The sequence below is a fragment of the Catharus ustulatus genome, chromosome 8, assembly GCF_009819885.2.
Source record: "Catharus ustulatus isolate bCatUst1 chromosome 8, bCatUst1.pri.v2, whole genome shotgun sequence".
Lineage (NCBI taxonomy): Eukaryota > Metazoa > Chordata > Aves > Passeriformes > Turdidae > Catharus > Catharus ustulatus.
Window position 1 is genome coordinate 21,712,206 of NC_046228.1, and position 24,648 is coordinate 21,736,853.

General features: G+C 42.0%; 1 protein-coding gene across 1 annotated transcript; it reads left to right on the plus strand.

Moving 5' to 3' along the window:
• Nucleotides 1–225: 225 nt before the first annotated feature.
• On the plus strand, nt 226–14,173 carry VDAC2 (voltage dependent anion channel 2). Its single transcript, XM_033066097.2, has 9 exons — nt 226–378; nt 3,939–4,010; nt 4,979–5,028; nt 7,210–7,362; nt 7,452–7,504; nt 7,938–8,165; nt 9,300–9,450; nt 10,349–10,406; nt 11,181–14,173. Exons 2-9 carry the CDS (start codon nt 3,944–3,946, stop codon nt 11,270–11,272), a joined length of 852 nt encoding a protein of 283 aa, XP_032921988.1. The 5' UTR covers nt 226–378; nt 3,939–3,943; the 3' UTR covers nt 11,273–14,173.
• Nucleotides 14,174–24,648: the final 10,475 nt, after the last annotated feature.

The window sequence follows — 24,648 nt, forward strand, 5'->3', positions numbered from 1 at the left end:
CCCCCGCAGGCCCCGCCCCCCGCAGGCCCCCGCCGCCGCCGCCGGGGCTGCCCGCCCGAGCGCCTGCCGGGCCGCGGCGCCGCCGTCCCGCTCCTGGCCCGGGGCTGCGGCGCCGCCCGCCGCTACCGAGCTCTGGACCGCGAGTGCCGGCGCCTCCCGCGGGGCGGGTGGTGGCGTAGCACGGCGGTCGGGACAGGCGGCGGGCGGGGCGGCCCCGGCGCGCTAGGGTCCTGCGCGGCGGCGGCGGCGGGCGGGCGGATCGGTGTCTCCTTCACTTCGCCCTCCAGTGCCCGCGACTGCAGCAGCGCGGCCTCCGCACGGCCCCACCCGCCCGCAACCGGCCCCGGCCCCACTCCGACGCCCACCCGCGACACGCAGGTGCCGGCCCCGACTGCGACTGGCCCCGCGGGGCAATGGGGGGCGGGTGGGGTTCGCCCGGCGATGAACGGGTCTGGGGCCGCGTGGGCGGGGGGGGTGCTCAGGGCGGCGGGCGGGTCCCGGCGCTGCCGGGCTCGGCGGAGCGGGTGGGGGGCTCTTGTGCGCGCTGCCCCCGCGGCCGGGCTCGGTTGCGCGAGGCGCGGCGGGGCGGGAGGGTCAGGCCGGGATGCCCAAGATGGCCGCGCCGAGCGGGTCGGTTCACCTTGCGGCGAGAGGGCGGCGCGCCTGGCGCCGGGCCTGGGGCCGCCGCTCGGGCGGGCCCTGCCCGGGCTGCGGCCGCATCCCCGCTCTCCCTTCGCTGCCCTTCCCCTCGGGGAGGCCCTGCTTTATTACCCCCGCCTTCGCTTCCTGAACCCGTAGTCCATTTTCAGACCTCGTCCTTAAAGTTTCTGCATTGGCCTGGCCAGTATTAGGGTTGCGTGTCCACCTCCGATCTGTGAGTAGGGAGAGAGTTAATGCAAGGAGGGTGGCTTTTCTTTTTTTAAGCTTTGTGTATTATCAGTGAAAGCCTGAAGGTCACCATGTCTCCCATGTATTTTTACAAATTAATTTTTAATTCTCAATTTTTTGTTGCTTTTTATTGGGATACTGGGATAATTTTAGCGTAGTTGTTGCTTTTTAAAATTGTGTGAATACAGCTTTTTTAAAATCTGTTATAGGCTGATACGGTTTGTAGTTTGATCTTGAATGTCTTGAGATCTTAAAATGGTTAGAAATCCTAATAGAGATCTGTGGCATTCCTTAACTGTAGGGTGTGAGTTTTGAAATACTACCTCCAAGAAGAACTGTGATACAGTAATTCCAATAACATAAATAGATTTTTTTTGTTCTTGGGGTGATTTTTTTTTCATCTTATCACAGAAGAAAGCATGGTTATGGCTCTCAAGTGACAGATTAATTAAATTTTTTTCATCACGGTGACATGAAACAAGGATTAGGGTGGAGCTTTTACTTGGTTCAAGTATATTCTATACATCAAGTCAATTGTTTTACAGTTTTTACAACAAACCTCTAGGTGCTGAATGATGCTTATTGTTTAGTGACTTCTAATTACTTTTTAACTGAAAGATGCTTCAAAATAGGGTTGAAAAAATTGCTTTTAATTATAAGAATTTGCAAACCTAGCTAACATTAGAGGACACAGGACTGGTTTTTTATGGCCCTGTTTTTATTTAATGAGCATTCTGATGAGGACACTGGTTTATCAGGTATTTCAGTATATCTGAAATTAACTCATGGTTTCTTGTTTTATCCTCGTGCATCCCTGTCACTATTGCAGTACTAGAGCAGCAGTGTGACAGTTGTATTCTCTTTCAACATTTTATTACAAAACTTGCATCTGTAGGCTGGAATGTCTGACAAATACTGGCTGGTTTCCCTTAAGTGGTAAGGATGCTTAACTGGCCAGATAAAAGGGCAACATGGTTTTTACTGTAATAATCCTCTGAATTTTGACACAGATACAAATTTCTTAACTTCTCAGGACATTTCTGCTTAGCATAAATCTCTCTGTACTGGTTGTCTAGACAGATTGGAAACATTGAAAACAGAAAGGAAAAGCTTATTTAAAAGCATGTCTGCGCTAAAGGCTAATATAAAACTTCACAACTAGAAATAATTATTTTTCTGGCGATGCTAGTTATAGAGACCTGTTCATTAGGGGAAACGTGTAGCTAAACTTCTGTGATATGTTAAACTGCTGAAGAATTGTATGGTTGCTGTACAAGAGAACTCTACAGGCCAGAGTTCTCACACTCCTTTGTAATTTGGTCTATCAGATACTTCTTTTTATGGAATAAATAATTGGAACCATTCAATGGCTTGTCACTGGGATTAGGATCTGTTCTTCTATAGACTTGAACTTGAGCTAAGCTTCTTTAAACTTCAGATGCTTTAAGCCATTTTTCATGTGTCTAAAAGAAATAATGTTCAATTTAACTCCATGGAAAACTAGACTTGTTCTTGAGCAAGTGGTAGATGTCTTGATAGAGTGACCTGGTTGTAGAGTTTAGACATCTTTGCTAAATAAGTTTTTCTGAATTTGTGTGTATTTGTGTTAAACTGAGTGGAAATATTGTTTTTCAGAGGAGGTTGAAATTAACCCCTTAGGGCAGTAGGGAGCTGAAGTAGGGTACTCTGGGAAACTGCATTATGAATTGTGCAAAAACAAGAAACAGTCTTTTGCCTTCCCATTGATGGCTAAAGTAGGGGTTTTTTTGGTGTGGATTTTTTTTTTTTTAATAGTAGCAATTCATTCAATTTGGCTGTATATGGCAGGTGTAATTAGGGTTTGAAAGTTAATATGTGAGAACACTGCCCTTGTTATTTTTCAAGTTCTAAAGATAGTTTTTTAATTTGCTTAAAAAAGAGAAGAAAATCAATCCACCACACAAAAGGAAGATAAAAAGTCAATTATGTTAATCTGAGTCTCTCAGCTAAACAAATGTGACCAACCAGTTTCAGAAGATAAGATTTTTGTTTGCATGAGTTTGGTCTTGTCTAGTTGGGTTCATTTTCTCCCCATCCCTTCTCCCCCCTTTCACAGGAAGGGGGGAGTTATTAATATGCTCTCTTTTCTGTGTTTCACTACTTTAAAATGCAGGGCCTCTGTAATAGCAGCCTCTTGCTGTTGAAATCATGGGAAAACAGTCTTTCAAGGAGGTGCAGATAAGAGTGTGTCTTCTCAGGGAGGAGAGTGATAAGGGGCCTGGGTGAGCCTGTTGTCTGTCCATGGGGTGGAGAGCTGGGCCATAGCTCATCTGTGGTGACAGGTTCTTCAACAGCAAGGTTGCCAGAGGCTCCCTGTCTGAGAAAGGCACTTGTAAAGAGAGCTCTTCTCACAGACCCCACACTCCTCCTACTTGGATGTTTTAAATTAACATGACAACTTCCCAAACTTAAACTTTTTGTTTGTTTATCAGATTGATTGCTGATTAATGACATTAGATCTTTTTTAAATGGTATGTCTGCCATGTAAGATATGGGGCAAAAATTATTTTTGAGAGCAGATACCTTATCTTTTTACGTTTTCAAAATTAAAACTTTGTGGGTACTTCCAGGTAGTTTTCATAAGCATGTGTCAGCTTTGACTTTTTAGAATTTCAAGGACTGTCTGCATTACAGGTTTTTAGATTGTCCAGGTTTTTGGCAGTAACTATGCCAACTCTGGAAATACGAATTATTAGTTAATTTCTAGTAATGAAAGACCTATAGAGAAATCTACCTGAAAAATTAAGCACTGGGTGGTCTTGTAATGCCTTTTCTCTGCATAAGCTGAGAAAGCATGTTCACAGTGACCTTCACTGAAAATCTGGGTGTTTCACAGAATACTGTAGTATCATATCTGTTAATTTTAAATCTATAACTATATCCATTATATCTATTAATTGCTATTATGTGGATGAATCTGCCTTAAAGATTATCTTGAAAGAATTGTTGTAGCATTTTTTCATGTGTGCAGTGGTAAAAGGTTCATTATTAATTAGCCCTTTACCTTTCAGCTCCAATGGCGATTCCTCCATCATACGCAGACCTTGGCAAACCCGCCAGAGATATCTTCAATAAAGGATATGGTAAGAACAGTACCTTTTATAAGGGGTGTTTGAGGTGCAGCAATGAGTTCTCTTTTTAAGTCTGTATGGAAAATTGAATGATCAAATGCCTGTGTTTTTGGGAAGCAGGAAGGTGTGCTGTGTTTATATCTTTACCACCAACTAACAGATAGTTGAAGGCTTTTTGTGGGCTGTTTTGATGTGAAGGCTGTTAAATCTTACTGCTCGAGCCACATAAATGTCAGAGGTGTACAACTATGCAAGAATGTAAGCAGCAAGTGTAGTTTAACTTAAGAGCACACTTTGTTTACTGGTCTGTCTGTGCCACAACATTTGTTGATATAGAAAGTGTTATATACCAGTGTAATGTTGTAGCCTTTTTTGGACTAGAAAGAGGAATGGCTATTGGGATAAAGAATCCTTCCACTACCAGACAGCTGCATAGTTAAATCATTATTTGTCACAGTTTCTTTCTGGTCTTTGGAAATGTGGGGTTTTTTTTCACTAAGACTGTTACTCACCTCTCTGGATAACAATGTGAATTGACAATCCCACAAAACCTACTTATATTACAGTTCTAGTGGTTGTGTATTTCCCAGTGACTTTTACAGTTTTTTACTTTGAGATATTTTGTCTTGGTGCAGAAAGAGGCATTTTATGCATTGGGATAACTCTTTAAAAACCATTGACTATAAAAACTGTTCCATTCCAGGAACAGAAAATAATGTATTTCCTTTTGGAAGCATCATTTAGTAGTTAAAAAGTACTTGTGTAGAACTGAGAGGAACTTCCCCTGCCTTGTTTTGGAGAGGCCTCCTTTACCTGAGGTGGCATCTTAAAGTGGAACATTACTGAAGTCTGTCTATAGTGTTTATGTGTATGTATGTATGTGGTACACTGCCAAGACTGCCTGAAAGACCAGCTTATTGAAAAATGTGCAGGTTTTTAGCTAAGGCCTAATCATGTAACTGTGACTTCTGTTTGTTAAGGGTTTGGGCTGGTGAAACTGGATGTGAAAACAAAATCTGCGAGCGGAGTGGTGAGTTTAAGTCACTTTTGTTGCTTATATTTTTTTCTAGCTGTGTTCTGATAGTTAAAAGGGGCACATTTCAGATGCTGTTACGTATTTCATAGGGTATATGAATGATAAATACCTGGTATTAGATAATTTCAGAAGCCCCTAAAGTTCTGAATATCAGAATCGGGAATATTGCCTTGTTCAGTAATCTTTGTATAATAAAAGGACTAATTATTTGTCCCTGGCCTTCCATGTGAAGGTGAACAAATCAAGTATTTCGATATACCAATTATAGTACACAGATTTTATTTCTGAAGTATCTTGTGATACTGTTTGGTGGAAATTTCTGGCATCTTGATTCTTGTATGAAGTGGTTGTGATTGAATAAGTGTGTTGAATCTCTGGCTCCTCTAGGCACTAAAGCATTGCACTAGTGTTCCATGCAAGATGTCTTGGTCATGCAAGCAGTGCCCCCTGTAGCTTTTATCTATTTCTAAATTGCAAGATAAAAAGTAGATTTTTTTTTTTCCCCTATAACTGGAGCCTGAGCAGTGTAACTTGCTGTTAGAAACAAGGTTTGTGGGTTCTATGCTCTGTTTTTTCCTAGAAGTCTGTGTGCCAACTGAAACATAGTTTGCAAGTTACCCTATTGCAGAGGTAGTTGTTCTTACTGTAGCTTGTTTCTTTGGGGGACTACCAGTTAGGCTGGTAAAACTCTGAAAGATCCAAGCCCTAATGTGACTCTTGTATCGTTATAAGCCATCCTCCCCAGGAGGAGAAACTGCTGGCATATATGTACTTCAGATGTTTTAAAGCAGAGATAAGAGATAATATAATAATTTGCTTCTCTTGAAGCGATTGCCCCAATGGTTATGGTCACATAGACACTGTGCAGTAGGAATAGCACAAAGCAAGAAGTTAAAGCTGAAGGTATTTGTGTAGTTCCCATCCCTTGCCAAGAAATGGACCTACTAGAATTATGCAACTGCCTATGGTGTAGTGTGTCACTAACATAATACAAGTAAATGTCTTGGTCAGGGTCAAATTTGGTCAGCCACCATTAAAGAACAATCTGAGCCATGTTTGTTTTGTGCTCTTGGGGCTTTTGCTGTACGAGTGCCCAAGGACTTGCAGTTTCAAATCTGTGTTTCCTTCTGGGAAAGGTGTGAGAAGTCTGTTTCAAAATAATGTTGTGTATGGAGGCAGACAGAGATCAAAATGTTTATTTATATGTTTTCAGAAGTTGAAATAGTGGACTTCTTAAATCATAAGAGCAATAATTCTTCACTGCATAGAGCTCTTTAACAGGTGTTTGCAAACCTGGCTTCCACTTCTACTTACCTTCAGTTTTTGAATAGTGGAACACAGAAACTATTCATTCTGTTCTTCATGAGACTCCAAATAGTAAGAGACATCAGTAGTTTCTTCCTTTAATAAAGAAATATGAGTGATGCTGTTGACTTCTAAGTTACTTTCAAGAATTCCAGGTCAGATCATACTATACTATAAACCCAGCCTGTTTGCTTAGCTCCCACTTCAAACATGGGTGTTACTTCTGTGTGTCATTGAACCAAAGTGCCAGGGCAACAGGAATTTTATAGGTGTCAGTAGAAGGTGTGTCTGTGGCTGGTGTGAAAGGCTAGTGCATTGGGCAGGCTCCTGAAAAACCCAAACACAAAACCAAACCACCCACTCCCAATTTCAGAAATGATGCCGTTCTATGACATTTTACAGTTGCATGCTATCTCCAGGAATGGTTGACAAGTGTAATGAAAATACAGATGTGATTCTTAAAGAATTCTGCTGGAGTTGTAGTATGTGCCTAATAGTGTTCTTGGCTCTTGGTTTGATTTTTAAGTTACTCATTGGGAGTATCAAACTGAGCCGTATGTTTCAAGAACTTGTTGCTGCTTTAGAGGAGAATCCTTATGGTGGCTACTGTCTTGCTTTGGAGTTAATTTGCCACCTGTACATTTTGTCATAGTGGCAGGAACATAGCAGTTGAGGTGGGGATTGTGGGGAGGCCTCCTTGTGGGCATGAGTTATTAATTCTATTTGGTTGTGCTGTTCTCCCTTCTCCCCTCAAGTTGTCTAGTGATTTTAAATTTTTTCCATATAACAAGATCTTAGATCACTAGGAGGATGCTAAAGGAAACACTGTGGAATGCTTTCAGGTTCACATGTATCCTTTGTGCTTTTTAGGAATTCACAACATCTGGGTCATCGAACACAGATACTGGAAAAGTAAACGGGAGCTTGGAGACCAAATACAAGTGGGCTGAGTACGGTCTGACTTTCACAGAGAAATGGAACACAGATAACACCCTGGGAACAGAAATTGCAATTGAAGATCAGGTGATAGATTAGGACAATATTTATTTGCTTTACCTCTGTGTAAAAACTGAATTTATAGCTTTATCTTATCTTCTCCCCTCTTCAATTAGATTGCCAAAGGCTTGAAGTTGACATTTGATACAACTTTCTCACCAAATACAGGGTAAGAATTGTTAACGTTTTTACCTTATTTGGGGAGTAACAGCATCCATGGTCCATTGATCTGGTCTGTGATATTGACAGAGCAGTTTGTGTGGTTTGCTGTTGATCCAGCATAGCAAATCCCAATGCTAAAGGCTTCTACTCTTTACCATGACATCATTATGGGGTTAGTATTGCACATTTCTTATTTTCTGAGATAGAAGTACCTGGAAGATTGCAGGAAATATGAAACTGCTGCTACATTAATCAGGAACTGCCTGTTTGCTTTAGCCCTGATTGCTCTGGATGGGCTGGCTGTAGTTTTGCGTGGTCCAGGGGATGCATGTGCAAGGCATTTAGACACATTGTGTAGAGTCATAGGGCTTGAATTTGGCAGGTCATTGAGGAAGGTCATGTATGTGCTTGTCTTATGATAACTCTTCTCTCTGTTTCAGAAAGAAAAGTGGTAAAATCAAGTCAGCTTATAAACGTGACTGCGTAAACCTGGGTTGTGATGTTGACTTCGATTTTGCCGGACCTGCAATCCATGGTTCAGCTGTCTTTGGTTATGAAGGCTGGCTTGCTGGTTATCAGATGACTTTTGATAGTGCCAAATCAAAATTGACAAGAAATAATTTCTCTGTGGGTTACAGGACTGGAGACTTCCAACTGCACACTAATGTGTAAGTACTGCAAACTTCTCCAGCTTGCCAGAAGCTTTCTTTACCTTTCCTTCTAGTCAAAACACAAATGCTTGAAATATCAAGAGGTGTTTATAAGGCCATTAATGGAGTGCATTTTTTGGTAGGAAACTCTAAATAAATATAAATTATACTTTGTATCTCTCTTTGTCAAAACAGTAAACACCTGTGACTGATTAGCACTTGCAGCATATGTGATACAGCTTAGCACATACTGAAGTACATGCAAATGGAAAGTGCAGTGCTTCAGTAATGCAGAACTAATAATAATGCTTTTCCTGGCTATCCCATTACATTGAACTGTATCACATAACAATTTAAGGGCAGTAGATTCGTTATAGATAGTAATTATTGTTGCACTAATGCTGTAGTTTCTAGAGCAAGACTAGAGCTTTGCTTCTGGATTTTTTTGGGGAGGTTCATCTTCTTGCCTGTCAGGGATTAAGAATGCATGAAACAGTGTAAACAAGTGTAAGGTATCTTCAGACTTCCTGCCTTTAGATCTTACTTCAGAGCAATCTGATCAAAACCTAATGAAAAACATGATGTTTTCAATCCAAATGAATAAAATTGGTGTTCTGGTGTATTTAGATAGTTAAAAGTTTTTGCTTAAGCATGGAGATTGTATCTGTCTGAATTAACGGAAATTGATGAATATAGGAAAAAACTATAAAATACTTTAGAATCCGGGCTGTAAGAATTCCATTTCAATTTACTCATGTAAAACACTATGACAGATTTTTGAAGGGTCATCCAGTCCTCTAGGAGTTTCACATATTCAATAATCATATAATTCAGATGGCCCATTTTGTAACCATTGACAGAAATTGGTCAGTTTGTAAGGATGTGATCTGGAATTTTGTTAAGGGACTTTGTTTCACAATTAACATGAGAATTAGCTGTAGCACTCTGAAATACCTTTTTATTTCTCTGTATTACTGTCATTTAATTTTACCTTCAAACCTTTGTTCACCTCCCCTTCTCTTGTCAAAAAATGTGAAACAACTCAAACGTTTGAAATTCTTATTTGAATAAAAATCTGAAGTAGTAAAAAAGGAAAAAAAAAGGGGTGGATTATACAAATAGGAAACTAACTTTTTCTCTTAATTTGTGCAGCAACGATGGTTCCGAATTTGGTGGGTCAATTTACCAAAAAGTGAGCGAGTACCTTGAAACTGCCGTAAACCTGGCTTGGACAGCAGGTAGCAACAGCACTCGCTTTGGCCTTGCAGCTAAATACAAGTTGGATCCCACTGCTTCTATTTCGGTAAGTGTGGCTGGAACCTGGAGGGCTGTGCAGAGTACAGTGTATTTTCAGTTGCTGTGAATCCATGTGTTATTAGTACAAAATAGGCTGGGAGGCCTTGTAGGAATTACTCTTACAGTCTAGGCAACTATAATTAAACCAGCAGTATTTAAATTCTGTAATGCTGCTTTCAGCAAAGTCTCATAGAATCTCACTGGCAAATGTGGTTATGTTAGAGATCCCACCGTATTTATTAGAAGAAAAACACAAAAAATGTTTTTATCTGGTTCTGTAAGTTTACAGCATTTTTCCAAAACCAGTTTTTGGGAGCTCTGTCACATTCTTATGGTAAGAACTCTGGCAATACTGATTGAAAGTTGATAAGAAGGAAAGTTTCCTGTATATTACAAAGTTGAAGTAATTCTGTTTAGAACGTGATGCCAAGTGAGATAAATAATTTTATACATATTGTTTATGATGATATTACAAAATGTTTGCTGCGTGACTGATTGGACTTGCAAGATACTAATTCCTGTGTCATAATAGAAACATGGAGTTTTCTGATGTGGCATTTTTTGGGAGACTGGTGGTAGATGGCTCTGGCCTTCTGAAAAGGGGAAGTGGTGAAGTTCACCTGCAAAACCATGTTCCAATAACAGTTCTCCCTGCCCTTACATTCCCTCTGCTCTGAAATATGTTATTGCTACAAAATATGTTACTGCTTCAGCTGTAAGTTGAGGCATGAGGGCATAGCAGGAAAAGGAGAATTCAGGAAATACAGGAATACTGAAAGGGCAGATAAAATTTGGTTAAACTGATAATGGCAGTGTTGCCATAGTTATTCTAGATTCTGAATGGTAACAATGAATCAGTTACAATATTTCAGTTGCCTTTTTTTTGTTTGCTTGTTTTTTTTTAGGCAAAAGTGAACAATTCTAGTCTAGTTGGAGTGGGTTACACCCAGACCCTGAGGCCAGGTAAGAGATATCATGTGAATTATGTCACATATAGATCTTCTGTGCATCCTAAAGAAAATAATTGAGATCTCTACATTTATATGCGATTTTTTTTCCCTTCAGAATATTTTTTCCTTTGAAGGACAAGTAGATATTTCCTAAACAAGACAAGCTATTTTATCTAATGGTATTAATGCATTATATTCTTCACTGATCTGTGTGGGAGTGGACTGTTTTATGTTTGACAGCTTAACTTTAGGCTTGACAAAGCATGTCTTTTATTTGGCACTGCTTTGTCTAGTCATGCCATGTTGAATGATAGCAGGTCTTCAAATTATGACTGCACTTCCTGCTCCTCATATTTAGTAAAAAAACCTTTCAGACCTTAACTTGTTCCACTTAAGTATGAAAGCACCTGTTAATGGCTGTATTACCATTGGTTAATCCCTTATTTGAAAATTCTGGTTTCATTCCATCTCTTTATAGGTTGGAGTGTCTGTCTGTGCATAGTTTTCCTTCTCCTTTGCATGTCTTAATGCAGGAAGGGAGAACTCTTGTGTATTTAGCAATTAGAAACTTTGTATATTGACTCTATTACTGTTTACAAAAATCATATAGCTTTCTTCATTTGACTACCTTTCAGTAGATTTCATGGGTAAATGTGTTCTACTCAAAAAATCTTGAGAGGAAAGTAATTGTATAAAGAGAGCTACAACTGGGACTTGTAGTGACAGAGATTAAGTTGCTTGAAAGCCACTCTGTGTGTTGTAAACATGCTGCTTAAAAATTTTACAGGTGTGAAGCTTACACTGTCTGCCCTGATAGATGGAAAGAGCATCAATGCTGGTGGCCATAAACTTGGTCTTGGCCTGGAACTGGAGGCTTAAAAAGGTGAAGACACTGCTGCAGAGAAGGGATATCAGAAGAATTTGGCCTTAAAATAAAATGTGATTTCCAATGTGACCAGCAGGCTTTATTTCCAGAAAGGATGATCTAGAACAAGAGCTGTATTTGAAGTATTTAGACAGTTACTTCTTAGCTGGTTTCTAGTTAAATTGGTTACCCATCTAGTTAAAATTCTGCATTAGTGCAGTCACTTAAACATTATTTAAATGTATTTAACTGTTTAATGCGCTACCCACAAATAATGAAATAGACATCTATGAATACTGTACGATTGTGTGCATGTTCGTTTTTATGTTCCTTTTAACATTCAATACTGCCATTGAATGAAAAATGGATCACTGGATGTTTTGAAATGAGGTCAACAATTTTTTGAATGACCTGAACTAGAAATACATTTGGTATCCCAAGACAAATTATGAATAAAACAAGTACACACATACTTGTGCCTCAGATATTTTAAGAATAAAGATAGGAGGGTAGTGCTCAGTTAAGTTTTAAGTAATCCAAGAAGTAGTGCTCCGTACCTTTGTGCAATTAAGGACCCCCACCCATGACAATACTGAATACAGGTGAACAGTTGGATTCCTCAAGCAAATGGAATTTGCTTTTCTGTCAGGTAAGGTTTGTCACCACGCAATGGTTTAATTCCCCCTGTGATCAACAGGCGAGATGTACTGTGTTCCTAGTTGGCCTCCTCGATGCGAAAAGTGCAGATCAATGTACTTGGCACACTGAGACATTTAGGAAATGTTCCTTGAAAAAGCTCACCACAAACACACCTTTTGCTTATATTTGTATGAAGTGAGATGTATCTCTGCAATTGAATGTAACAGTGTAATGGTATAACAGCCTGCTTATCCCAACTGCTGTGAGAGGTTTCTGCTTAAAATGACTGAAATAAAGACAATTTTAAATGGAGCTGGAGGAAAATGCATCTGATCTTGCTTTCCCTTTAATAAATCTTGGCAGATACCCATTTTAAGTCCAGAAACTTGCAGAATAATGGGAAAACTCTCATGTTTTTCCAGAATAGTAGTAAGAGAGCATAGAAGTATGAGGGATATTTATTCTGTGAACCTAACATCCCTGAAGGTTGAACTAGTTGTGAATGCTTTTAATGTGGAATATATTAAATACATGTAGTTTCACTGCTTACATTTAAGAGTTGGAATTTACTGAGCCTGGGGAAATGCCTGGAGCTCAGTTCTTAAGACACTCTAATAGCCGAGAAGGGTGTCTTGATACTTAGTCTTGCAGTCAGTGATTCACAGCAGCTCCCTTCATAGTGCAGGTGGATGGCTCATGATCAGGAACCTCTTTGGTTTGAAAGTATTCAGTTTATACTGGATTAAAATTAATGCCCACTAAAGTATCAGTGATTCGCTTGAGGTCTTGTTCCATCCTGCATTGTTGTCCTCAGACTGAAATTCTCACATGAAGCACTCTGTTAGGAACTGCCTGTGTTTAGGCTTTAGCTGTGGAGTAGCTGAGCCTCCTACTTTGTAGAAGACAGTAGAGCTTAAAAGCCTCCAGCTCAGGCTCTTGAGCAGCCTTGCTAGTGTGTTTGACTAATTTTCTTACATGATGGTAAAGCATTTGTGCTTCGGAGTACCTCTACTGCTGTGGTCACTAAATGCCCTTGTCTCAGTTGCGTTTTTACCATTTAGAGTGGAAGAAGCATGTAAGGTGCAATTCGTTGCTGTCATTGCATGTAAAGGTCCATAGTGTATATTTTTCAGTTCAAGGTGGTTTTATGTGCTAGACCACTTAAAAGCTAGAGACCATGCAGCCAGACATTGGATTTTGTAGGTATCTTCAGTATAATCATCTTTGGTGCCTCACACAGACTGCGCTTCTGATACAAAAACCACAAAAAGAAAAAACCTAAAAGCTTAAAAAAACAAACCACTAAAAAAATGCCCAAAACAAGCCAAAACAACCTACCAAAACCCAAAAAGCTCCCTGAAATGTTGTGTGTCTGTATGCGTTGTCCAGCTGTAGCACCCAAATAATGGTTTATGTCTTTTGGTTATGAATGATGCCTTTCTTCTATCCTTAAACCAGCAACACTGATGTTTCTCAGCTTTTGATAGGGCTGTAATTGACTTTTTTTTTTTGTGATGATGGTGGTGGTTTTTGTGAGTTTTGTTTTGTTTTTATTTTAGAAGCAAACACTATAACCTTTTTCTTCACTACCTGCTCTTCTACACATTTTTTTTTCTGAGGTCACAAAATGGCTAAGTGAAATAAAAGCACATATTGCTGAGTTTCTCTTCAACTCTAAAAAATGAATATTGGAAAACTTGAACCTATTCATTTTACTCTTTGTAAATGTGCATGACTTTACTGAAGGTTTAAAGGCTGAGAACTAGTAATCATATTTGTTATAGTGCTGATAGGCAACTGGAGAAATTAAAGGGCTCTGCAGTAGTTAAGAGAACTGTGAAAATGTGAGTTTTTCTAAAGTATTCTGTCATAAATCACTACTTTGAACATGAAAAGGAAGTTCAGTGTCTTTTTCTTATTATCTCCCAGGTAAGGCTTACTAAAAATGGCTTTCAAACTTGTCAACTGTTACAGAAGCTTGTGGTGTAATTGGAGTTTTGTGGTAAGGAATGTTGGTAGTTTATATAGCTCCATTTTCTTACAATATGTGAAAAGCCTTAACGATGACTTTCAGTGCCAGACAGCCTTTCCTAAGGTGTCCTGAATAAAACCCCCTCACCACCTGAGATCACCAATGACCAGAGCATCGTTCTGCATCTCGTTTCTGTGAACTGTAGCATTGCATTCCTGCCTGGTACAGCTGGAGTAAGGGGTGTATGTGTATACTGCAAGGAGACTTAAATCACGCTTTCATAAATAAAAATCCTTTCACGAGAGATTTATGACGCCCTGGATTTCACGAGTCACTGTCTGTGTGTCTTGAACGTTTGTGCTCTTCCTGTGCTGTGGAAATTCTCCAGGTTGGTTCACTTAACCTTGCACTCTTCACGTGGTTCAGCTGGGTGTGGTATATTCCTAAACCTGCCTTTTGCACACTGCAGTTATTCAAAAGCAGGAAATGTGGAACTATTTTGGAATGGGCAGGGAAACCTTTCACTCCCCAGTGTTGGGGCAGGGTTTTTACCTTTCCCTTGGCCTTGGATAAAGCAAGGCAGCAGTGAGGGTGCTTGCTGCCCTCTAATGTCCTGTTCCGGTGTTCGGCTCATTGCTGCAACAGGCCGTCGGCTGGGCACAAATACACATTTAGTTCATGGTGGCTGCTCTCCTAGGGGAAGTAGAACCGGGCAAACGAGACAGCTCATGCACGGATGATTCAGCCCTTCTGAATCTTCTACCAAAGGTCCTTGTTTCCTTATCAAACCTGTGAGCAAAGACAAGCAATTCTATGCAAGGTGAGTCACTAATGATAAAACTGGCTCATACCTGTAGCAGTAGTGTCTTAATGGCAGGTAGAAATGCTTCCTGGAACCAACTGGCAGGAAGGCAAACCCAAAGAAAAAGCTTGTTGGGTTGTTATGTGGCATGAAAGGCTACGTTTATTGTAAGTGGTCTTACTGTGCTTGTTAATGTCCTTTGCGGTGGAATGTTTCTGTTCCCGATCTGGAATAGTAATAACAGATTAGATTATATCCATTACTGTAGTGGGCATTCATTGTATTTAGTGGTATTTCCTTTTGGGCCTGCCTTTTAGTTGTGCTTTGGGTCCTCCTTTCCGCATGCTGCTGGGTTAAATGGGAAGCAATAAGCGACTGGGTTTTTCTGAGCATAATGTGCAGCATCTTTTACTTCAGGTGCAAGTATGATACAAATGCTTGTATAAAAAGGAGAGCTTTTTTTTTTTTCCCAAAGTGATTTCTGAGAATATGCAATTATGAGTTATGAAAATGCTTTTAGACAAAATGTGAGGTGTTAACATACTGAGATATGGTTCATCTACCCTTATTTATCTGCTGGTCTTGAGAAAAGTAGTGACAGACCTTTAAAGATCGCAAGCATGGACTGTTCCAGCTCCAAATATTTGACCTTTACTTCAGTATCTGTTAAAATGAGGGTTTTCTGCTGAGCCCAATACCACGGCAGTACTTGCAGTACACTTGCTGGTTAACAGTAGCGCACATACCAGGAATGTTTCGAGGGTTTGTGGTTTTTTTCATGGGATGTTCTTTGTCCTGGATCCATGGGAGAAGATCCCAATGCTGAAGCAATGATGCTGTTTAAGGGTTTGGCATTCTTAGCACTTAATAACATTTTTTGTCGTTTGTTTACTTTGCCTGTGTTCCTATGAGCATTAAAACATTAAATGTCTGTTAAAGAAAATATCCCTTATCTCTCGCTGTGCTTCATCGCTTCAGCCTGAGCTACCCGAGCTGGGTACTCACAAGGAACCAGAGAGCTTTGCCCTCGGACTCCTAGCGATCTATGGTGGCATTATGAAAAATAATTATTACTTTAAATTACTCTTTAGTACGCACACGTGGCTCCTTCGGTTAAGAAATGCCAAGTTTCGCTGTGCTGTGGCTGGGGTTTCGCTGCGGTGTGGGGAGGGGTATGTGTGAGTGTTCTCTCCTGCACAGACCGGAATGTTTTCCCAGCAGCTTCCGAGCGAGCTTTGTTGCTAACTTAGTGTTTCTCGTGATCCACTGCGGTCCGTGCCACGGCTCTGACGATGAGGGGCCATCGCCCCAAGCCAGCCAGGACCGCTCCGAGGCGGTGGCGATGCGGGGCCATCGTCCCAAACCGGCCGGAGCCGCTCCGAGGCGGTGGCGATGCGGGGCCATCGCCCCAAACCGGCCGGGGCCGCCCTCAGGGCCGCGGAGCGCCCGCCCCGAGTCCGCAGCGGGCTGCGGGCGCCACCTGGCGGCCAGCGGTGCCCCCTCAGGCCGCCATTGCGCCCTCAGGAGGAGCCGCACCTGCGGGCACCGTACCCGACCCGCCCACCGAGGGAGGCAGTGGGAAATGATGATGGCAGCGAGCGTGAGCTCATTCTGAGACAAACAAATAGAATTAGAGGAGGAAACGCCCGCGTACGCCGGCACTCGGGGTGCTCTGTCCCTGCGGCTGAGACCCGGGCAGCGCCCGTCGGCTGTGAGGGAGCAGGTAGCGCTGTTCTCACGGCCTGCAGCTGGCTCCTGGGAGCATCCACTCCCTTCTAAACAGAATTCGTTAACGCAACAAGTTGTCTTCCCGATTGCTGCTCTGTTCCTGACGTGACAATATTTTTCTTGAAGAAATCCCCAAATGGCTTGTGATACCTTGATTTTTAAAGAGATATTCTGGTCACCCTTGGCTATAAGAAACACTTGTTGGCAGGAGAGTAAGGTTCGCCAGCAGGCAAAGGGGAAGGATTTGAAACATTGCTGACTGGTGCTGTTGCCATGTCTGGTGGCATCAGGCAGTGTGGTGGGGCTGGACCAAGGCTGCGGTGGCCACAGGACATGTTGGGAGTGGGGACACATGGCTGCAGCTCAGGGACCTCACACTGCTACAGTGTGGGTAGCTCACAAACTCTTCCCCTGTCTTTGCAATTAATTGTAAGTGAAGTGTCATCAGTCAACCCACAGGAGCATGGAGACAGAGAGGAGAGCCCATCAAGTCTGCTAAGGGCCTGTCCTATTGGATGTGGCCAGCAGTGTGCCCAGGTGGCCAAGAAGGACAGTGGCATTCTGGCCTGTATGGGAAATGATGTTATCAGCAGAACTAGGGAAGTGTCTGTCCCTTTGGGCACTAGTGAGGCTACACCTTGAGTACTGCATCCAGTTCTGGGTGCCTCAGTTCAGGAAGAACATTGAGGTGCTGGAGCATGTCCAGAGAAAGGCTGCAGAGCTGGTGGAAGGTCTACAGGGTAAGTCCTATGAGGAGCAGCTGAGGGAGCTGGGGTTGTCTAGCCTGGACAAAAGGAGGCTCAGAAGTGACCTTATCACTCTACAACTACCTGAAAGGAGGGTGTAGCCAGGCTCGGGTCAGCCTTTTCTCCCAGGCAACTGGTGACAGGATGGGAGGACAGAGACTCAAGCTGCACTAGGGGATGTTTAGCTTAGACATTAGGAAAAATTTCTTCACAGAAAAGGTGATTAAATGTCAGAATGGACTGCCCAGGAAGGGTCCTAGGAGGTGTTTAAGAAAAGACTGGACATGGCACTCAGTGCCATGGTCTAGTTGGCACAGGGGTGTTTGGTCACAGATTGGACCCAATGATCTCTGATGTCTTTTCCAACTTAATTCGGTGATTCTGTGATGAAGCATAGTCTTTGCTGTTTGAGCTGCTGATGCCATGGGGCAGAAGTGGTTAGCTCTGCTGTGAAGAGTGACTGTACTACCATCTCCTTCACACAGAGGGGCTGTTAGAAAGTTGCTATGCAGCATATTTCCGTTGAGGATGAGGAGCAGACCCAACTTTTGTTTGTGCTGTTTTGTTCATGAACATAAAAAAATTGTCTTTCCTGGACAAAACCAGAAGACTAGTGCATCCATGGTGCTTCATAGTCACAGCTGCCCCAGGCTCCCCACAGCCTCTTCCTGGATGCTGCCTCATCTTGTCTTCTTTGGAGACCCTTGCTGGTCTTTGGGGCTTTGTTTCCCTTCCAAGCAGAGCGTGGAAACACTTCTTTGCCAGTTGTGTTGAATACCTCAGCTCCCAGGGAGTCAGAGAAATGGCCAGCTACCCTGGTGCTGGGAGCTGGGCCCAGGCCAAATTGACAGCTATGGTGAATTTCTCCCTTGGTACCTTGCCGAGTGGATTGGGTGGGTTGTAACTGTTCACAGGAAGCACCTGGTGTCATTTTAATTTCTCTAATTGTCAGCATGTGCTTTGAGGAGCAGGGTAGGGAGTATTTTTGCTTTCTCTTGGTGGTGGTGTGTACTGTGTGTCCTTTAGCCCTGACAGAAGCCTGCCCATTGTGATGGAGTGTGTAGCAGCTCTTGCTGTCCTACCTAGGAGGTTCATTTGTTGGGCTGAACAGAGCCAGCTTTGACAGACATTCCCCGGATGTGGCAAACAGAGGTGGTGGTGTCAGCTGCAGAATTTGCTCTGAGAGAGGTGAGTGTGTGTCTCTGTTTCAGGAATCAATGTTTTATGAAGTGTTATTAAGAGAACTGCAATTCACAGGTAGTTCTTCATGGTGCTGTAATTTACTGTGGATGTAGGCTAATGCTGCAGTCTTAGAAGGCTAATCTTCTTCCATTGTGTTTGAGAAAATATTTATTTTGTATTACTCTTTTGAAGTAGATTAGGAAATCTTCTACAGCATTCAGTACTGGTGCAAGACTGGTAGGCTTTCAGGTGAGTTTTGTAGCATTTGTAGCATTTTTAGATCCTCTGCATTTAGAGTATGTGAGCTTGTGTTGAAATTGTTTGCAGCTAACTTATATAGCCTGAAGCTCCCCTGTTTTAGCTTTATCATGCCCATGATAAGGTGAGTTCATGAGTGAGCACTGTTGTAGCAGTTTTGATAGCCTCTCTACCAAAATAGAAAAATCTAACTAAAACACCTCCTCTTTTTCAAAACAATCTGGCTTGGAGTCCCATTTCCTAACATCTCCTTTTCTGTGTGGGCAGCTGTAGCAGAGATGTACATGGAGTCCCAGCACAGCCATCAGTAGCAGCTTCTCCTGGGCACAGCTCATGGCACAGCCCAGTGCCAGAGGAGTGCATGCCACGTGGTTGTCCTTGGCTCGTCTCTGGGTTTGGCAAAGCGTAAGTCACTGGTGACCAGAGAGAGCAGGGCTCATAGAAAGCATGAACCCACTGCCTTACAAACCTTTTGTGTTAAGCTGACTGTTTCTTGTTCATGAAATGAGATTGCCCTCGTGTTTCTGTTTGGGATTTCCTGAATTAAAAGCATGGTGTGCCACATGTGCCTGGTCTGATGGAACTGGGGCATCCATGGAGTGTGGCTGTGCTGGCCTTAGGTGGGAGTGGGTACAGGCCTGCCCTGGCCTGTGAGCTGAGCTGCCTGCACAGCAACTGGTGGGCCTACCTATTAGCAAGGGAGAGAACAGCTGAGGAGCAGAAAAGCATTCAAAATGTGAACTTTCCAGAAGAAGAAAGGCTCTAACTTAGGTACTTTCCTTTACAGGATAACTGTAGAAAACCTGTTGTTACTTCTCTGTTTTTCTTTCCTGTGACTTAGAGCCTTTAATCCCTTGGAGAAAAAGTACATGGAGTTGGCTGAATTGACTTGGTTGCTGTAGCTGTCACAGTCCAATTTTTTTTGAAGTAAGATAAACCCAAAGCAGAAAGTTAAGATAATTAAACACAGAAAAGGAAGTTGTATCTTCTGCTGGTGATTCCCTGATTTTGTCTACTTCTTTTGCTAGAGAATTTTGACCACAGCAGAAAGCTGCTTGGCTCTTCTGAGATCTAGGAGTCTTCCACTGGTACAGACTGCTGAAAGCCAGTTTCTTGTTTATAGGTTCTCAGTTTGTTAGCCTGAAGGCAAAAAGAGTAATATGAAACCCAATAAAGTCAGGAAGGACCATGTCAAAGGTTGAATGCGGAAATGTTTGATCATAAAATTAAAATCTATATTGTAATGCTTACTTGTAATAGGGGCTGTCAGAACTGATTGCTTGTGCAAGTTTGATTAGTCTTTTGCAAGAACTGTCAGTGCTTAACTTTGCAGCCTTAATCATGTAGCTTTAGTGTAGTTTGTAGAGATGACCATAAATGGTTCCTAAGGTCAACAGGCAGACAGACCCTATCTGCATGTCTAAAGTGTTCATTAAGAGTTTACCATAGACTGTCTGGAAGTTTAAATATACACTTGAACTTAAGCTTGAGCTAAAGGGTGACTCAATATATGGTGAGTGACAACACTGAAAATCAAGAAAGGAAGACATGGTAGCAGCCATCAAAGCACCATGAGAGAGGAGTGTGAGACGGGCTTGATGGTACCCGAGGCACCTTCTGTAATAACAGAAGGAATTGAAGTGCTCAGTCTCTGGGTGTTGATTAAATGTGTCTGTGCTTTTGTCTCCTTCAAGTTAGTCTTCTGTGGTATTTTGGATCAGTCTCAGAACTGTGAGGATAGGCCTGATCCCATGCAGCAGTCCTTGATAGGGGCCAAGGGAGCTTAGCAATGATACTGTGGCACAAATGCTCTGCAGACACCTTATGGGGGTCTTGATGGTCCTTCTGACCTGAAAAAGAGGGACTACTGCCTGTTGGTGGGAATAGCTCCCAGGAAATGACTGTGCCTAAAATCCACAACTGCTGTGGGAAGACCCAGAGGTGGTGATATAGAAGCTGGTTCTAAACATTTGTGGAGAAACTCCAGATTTTTGTACAGGAATCATCAGGAGTTTGACATAGTGTGTGTTGTTTCAAATTGTACTTTGATAGTGAATGGAGGGCTCTGCTTTTTCTTTCTGGCTGTGTTCATCTCTTTGATATAATACCTGATGGCACTGTTACACTGTTAACTGTGGCTTTCTGCTTTGGAATGACTCCACTAATTACACTATATAGAAAAGATGATTAAGTGTCCTGGGAGAGCATTTTATGCAGCTGACATTTAGATGTCTGGAGGATGTTGAAGGTGACACTGGAAACTACATGCCAAAACTCTGCTGATGTGCCCAGGAAGCTGAGGGGACACTGGTAGCTGGGTGGAAGCAGCTGAGGGCAGCTGAGGGACCCTTTCTCACCTGTTTGTGGAGCTGAACATTGCCAGAGTTGGAGACAGATGTGTATGCCTCCACACAGAGCAGCAGGGAGATCTCATTGCCCACTCCTTCCCTGACCTCATGTAGTCTTTACAGCTCTGCTTGAACCCAAAGGTGTCCAATGTTTTCTGACAAAGCTTTCCAGTTCTGCTCATTGCAGCTGTTCCTGCTCCTTGGCTTTCCAGGTTTTGATTTGTAGCCGATATCAGCAGCACTGACTTCAGAAGGTATGTATTTTTCTGTCTGCCTACCAGAAGTAAATGTTGAGAGTTGTGGGCCACAGCCTGTGTGAATTTCGCTGTAGCAAGCAAAAGGGTCAGACATGTAATGCAGAGTAAAAAGACTGCTCAAAATCAGCATTTTTGAGCTACGTATTGTAGGTGTTTTGGGTCTTTTCTGGTTGGTTGCTTGGTTTTGTTTGTTTTTGCTTTTTTTTTTTTCTCGTCCAGGGAGTTACATGCTTTGCTTACCTTTAAATGTGAACTCCTAATGTTTGCTTCCTAAAACGCCCTACAACAAAAGATACAAGGTGACATCATGGACAAGCATGAGGTTCCTTACAAATAAGCCTGCATTTTACCTGCAACTATTACTTCTTTTTGAATTTGCATGCATCCATTTTACTTCATGTGAAAGTTTCTTTTGCACCTGTTTTAAAAATGCATTTGTCTATTTCAGATTTGCTTCTTTTTTCTTGCTGTGGCTTGTTTTTTTTCTTTTCATGCTGGCAGAATCCCCCTGTTGTGTTGCTGAGTGTACAGGACAGTGACATCTGGGCCATTACCCTATGGACTTCTCTGGCCATGCCACATGACACAACAGCCTTGGTGTCCTGTGAACCAGTCCTCTCTGAGACTGGATTTCTTCTGTTGATGTTTTTTGTATTTGTGGATTTGATTAAAATTCTTGGTGTTGTGAATGTACAGTAAGGCTTTATCTTGGGTAATGAATGCTGTGATTTTGTGTGGGTGTGCAGTATTTAGGTATTGCATTTACTTGTGACAGCAGCAATAATACTTTCTCATTAACTATCTTCTGAAATCTAATTTCATGATGTCAAAAAGTTACTACTTTCATCTCACCAATATAACCCAAGTCCCTACCCCAGCATAACTCAAAAGGTTGCTGGAAAAATGCACAGTCTCTTGTTTTTTTAGTAGGTAAATAGGAATAAAATTATGAGCCTTTAAACTAAATAATATTTTTTTTCCTTGTAGCCTGAGATCTGTTCAATCAATAATCTTTCTGCTAACTCTGGGGAGAATTTTAGTTGCCTCCATAAAATGTTTTAATTATTTAAAATCATAAAATATAAGTAGGCGCAATTTGCTTGGAACTCATTAGGGAAATATATGAATAAGAAGAAAAGATAATGTTTGCTTCTGCATTAATTTAAAGCAGTCTCTAAAATATGAAATCTAATCCTGGAAACCAGTGACTTATCAGCAATGTTTATTTTTCTTATAATAGGAGTAAATATTAAAGCAGCTAGTTATGTGCTTATCCCTACAGCATTGCACTGAGCCAAAAAGGCAAATAAATAACTTGTCTGAAATCCCACATTAATTTCCCTCTTTTGCAGGTTTTATGTTTGTTCATTTCCTTTTTCAAAACATTGCTTTAAAAATTATTATAAAACAGGTGACTTAGAAACCGTGAGTAGCTGCAAATGCATGAGACCAATTTTGTGTGATTAGAATTATGCAGAGGTAATGCTTTATATTTGTGCAGAGCCTTTTCATCTAGTGCAAATCACTGGCATAATATGCAGCAGAAGAGAAATGCCACAGCCCTGGGAAAAGGCTTGGCAGACCAGAGAGCAGAGCAACTGATGAGTTAGGAAACAAAAGAATTTCTTTAAGCTTTTCTGAAGAAGCTTCAGTGTTCACTGTGGCAGGAAATGCTCATTTGCAGCTCTTAGGTGTGCACAGAGGGAAAAATCAGCTTTGTCATTCTCTTACTCAGTACTTGTTTGGGATGTCATCAGCAATCCCTTCCCAAAAGACCATTCTTGTTGTATTTGTGATTTCCACATTTGCATTCTGGGAAGGCCATGGTAGTGCTGCCTCTCCCATTAAAATGGAATGAGCAGTAAAATCAAACGTGCTGCAAACTGCTCAGAGATGGGCCCAGATCTTTTGTGCCTGGGGTGCTTTAGGTTATTCAACTGTGTTGGTCTGGCTGTTCTTTGGAAGAAGATATGGAGCCACTCAGCACAGTCACCTTCCTCAAGGTAGTGCACTGGTGGTGTGATGATGGAGGAGACCTGTGCACTTTCGGTAGATGAGATGGATAAAATCGAGCTGTACTAATCTCAGCTGGTAGGGTGTTGTGGTTTAACTTTAGCTAGCAACTAAGCCCCACACAGCTGCTCCCTCATTACCTCTGGTGCAATGGAGGAGACAATTGGAAGGGTAAAAGTGAGAGAACTTGTAAACTGAGATAAAGAGAGTTTAATAAACAATGCAGAAGCCGTAAAAGCAAGGAGTTAATTTACCACTTCCCATCTGCAGGCAGGAAAGCCATCCCCAAGAAAGAAGGGCTCTATCACACAACTTGGGAAGACAAACACCCCATCACTCTGAATGTTTCCCTTTCCTCCTTCTTCCCCCATTTTTGTATGCTGAGCACAATGCCATGTGGTTTGCCTTCAGACAGTTTGAGTCAGCTGGCCTGGCTCTCTGTCCTCCAAAATTTTCATGCATCCCCAGCCTGTTCCGTGGTGCAGTGGATTGAGGGGAATATCAAGTTTCCAGCACAAGCCCAAAACATAGCTCTGTACTAGCTGTTATGAAAAAAATCTGAACTCTTCTCCAGGCCAACCCAGCATAGGAGAAAAATCTCTTAAAAAAGTACTGATCTCTTAGCTTTTTTACTCCCATTGTGATCATTTAGGATCGATTTCTTCAAGTGATAAACAGAACATAAGCAGGGATATAACCAGCTGTGTGCTACTACATCATCAAAAAGGAGCCAGTTATGGCACTTGCTACTATTGCCACTCCAGTATCAAGATTGCCCTGCTTGAGATATGGCATATCCCTCAGATCTGAGCTGCAAAGGTTTCTGGGAACTGCTCATGCCTCAAAGGAAGGAGTTGGGATGAAGTTTGTATTCATGTTCCTTTCTCTGTATCCTAAGGGTTTTGTTACAAGTTTGCTAATTGTCTTCCATGAGCAGCAATTCACAGAAAGTGCTGTCTGTGTGTAATGTGACTGAATTCAAATAGATTAAAAACACTTGAGTCTGTTAAAAGAGTGACAGCAGTATCAGAGGTTCAACAAATGCCTGTAAATTATGTTCCACTCAGTAACCTAGTTTTTCTTTAGGCCATTACTTTCTTTAGTAATGTGAGAGACTGAGGATACTCCGTGCTTTGACCCCCCAATGTCCCAGCAGGATTAAAAGCTGCAGCATTGAAAATGCAGAACTCAGCCTTGAGCCCTGTGTCTACCCTTGGACAATGAGCTGGTTTTTTGGGCAGCCTTCTCTCTAGATTTCTGAGCATCTGCTTTCAGTCCTGCGCATTTAATTAGCTAGTAAAGACGCAAAGCATACTTTTAAAAAGTCTTCTATTCCCTTCTCTGTCATCCACATAAATATCATACCATACAATTCTGAATGTGTTATTTTTGGACTAGGGACTCAGATACCTAACCAGCAATTAGGATTATGTGCTTTAATTCTC

Coding starts and splice junctions, on each gene's coding strand:
- VDAC2 (XM_033066097.2), top strand. CDS start 3,944: ATGGCGATTCCTCCATCATACGCAGACCTTGGCAAACCCGCCAGAGAT. Junction 7,363..7,451: donor AAATTGCAATTGAAGATCAG/GTGATAGATTAG, acceptor CTCTTCAATTAG/ATTGCCAAAGGCTTGAAGTT. Junction 9,451..10,348: donor ATCCCACTGCTTCTATTTCG/GTAAGTGTGGCT, acceptor GTTTTTTTTTAG/GCAAAAGTGAACAATTCTAG.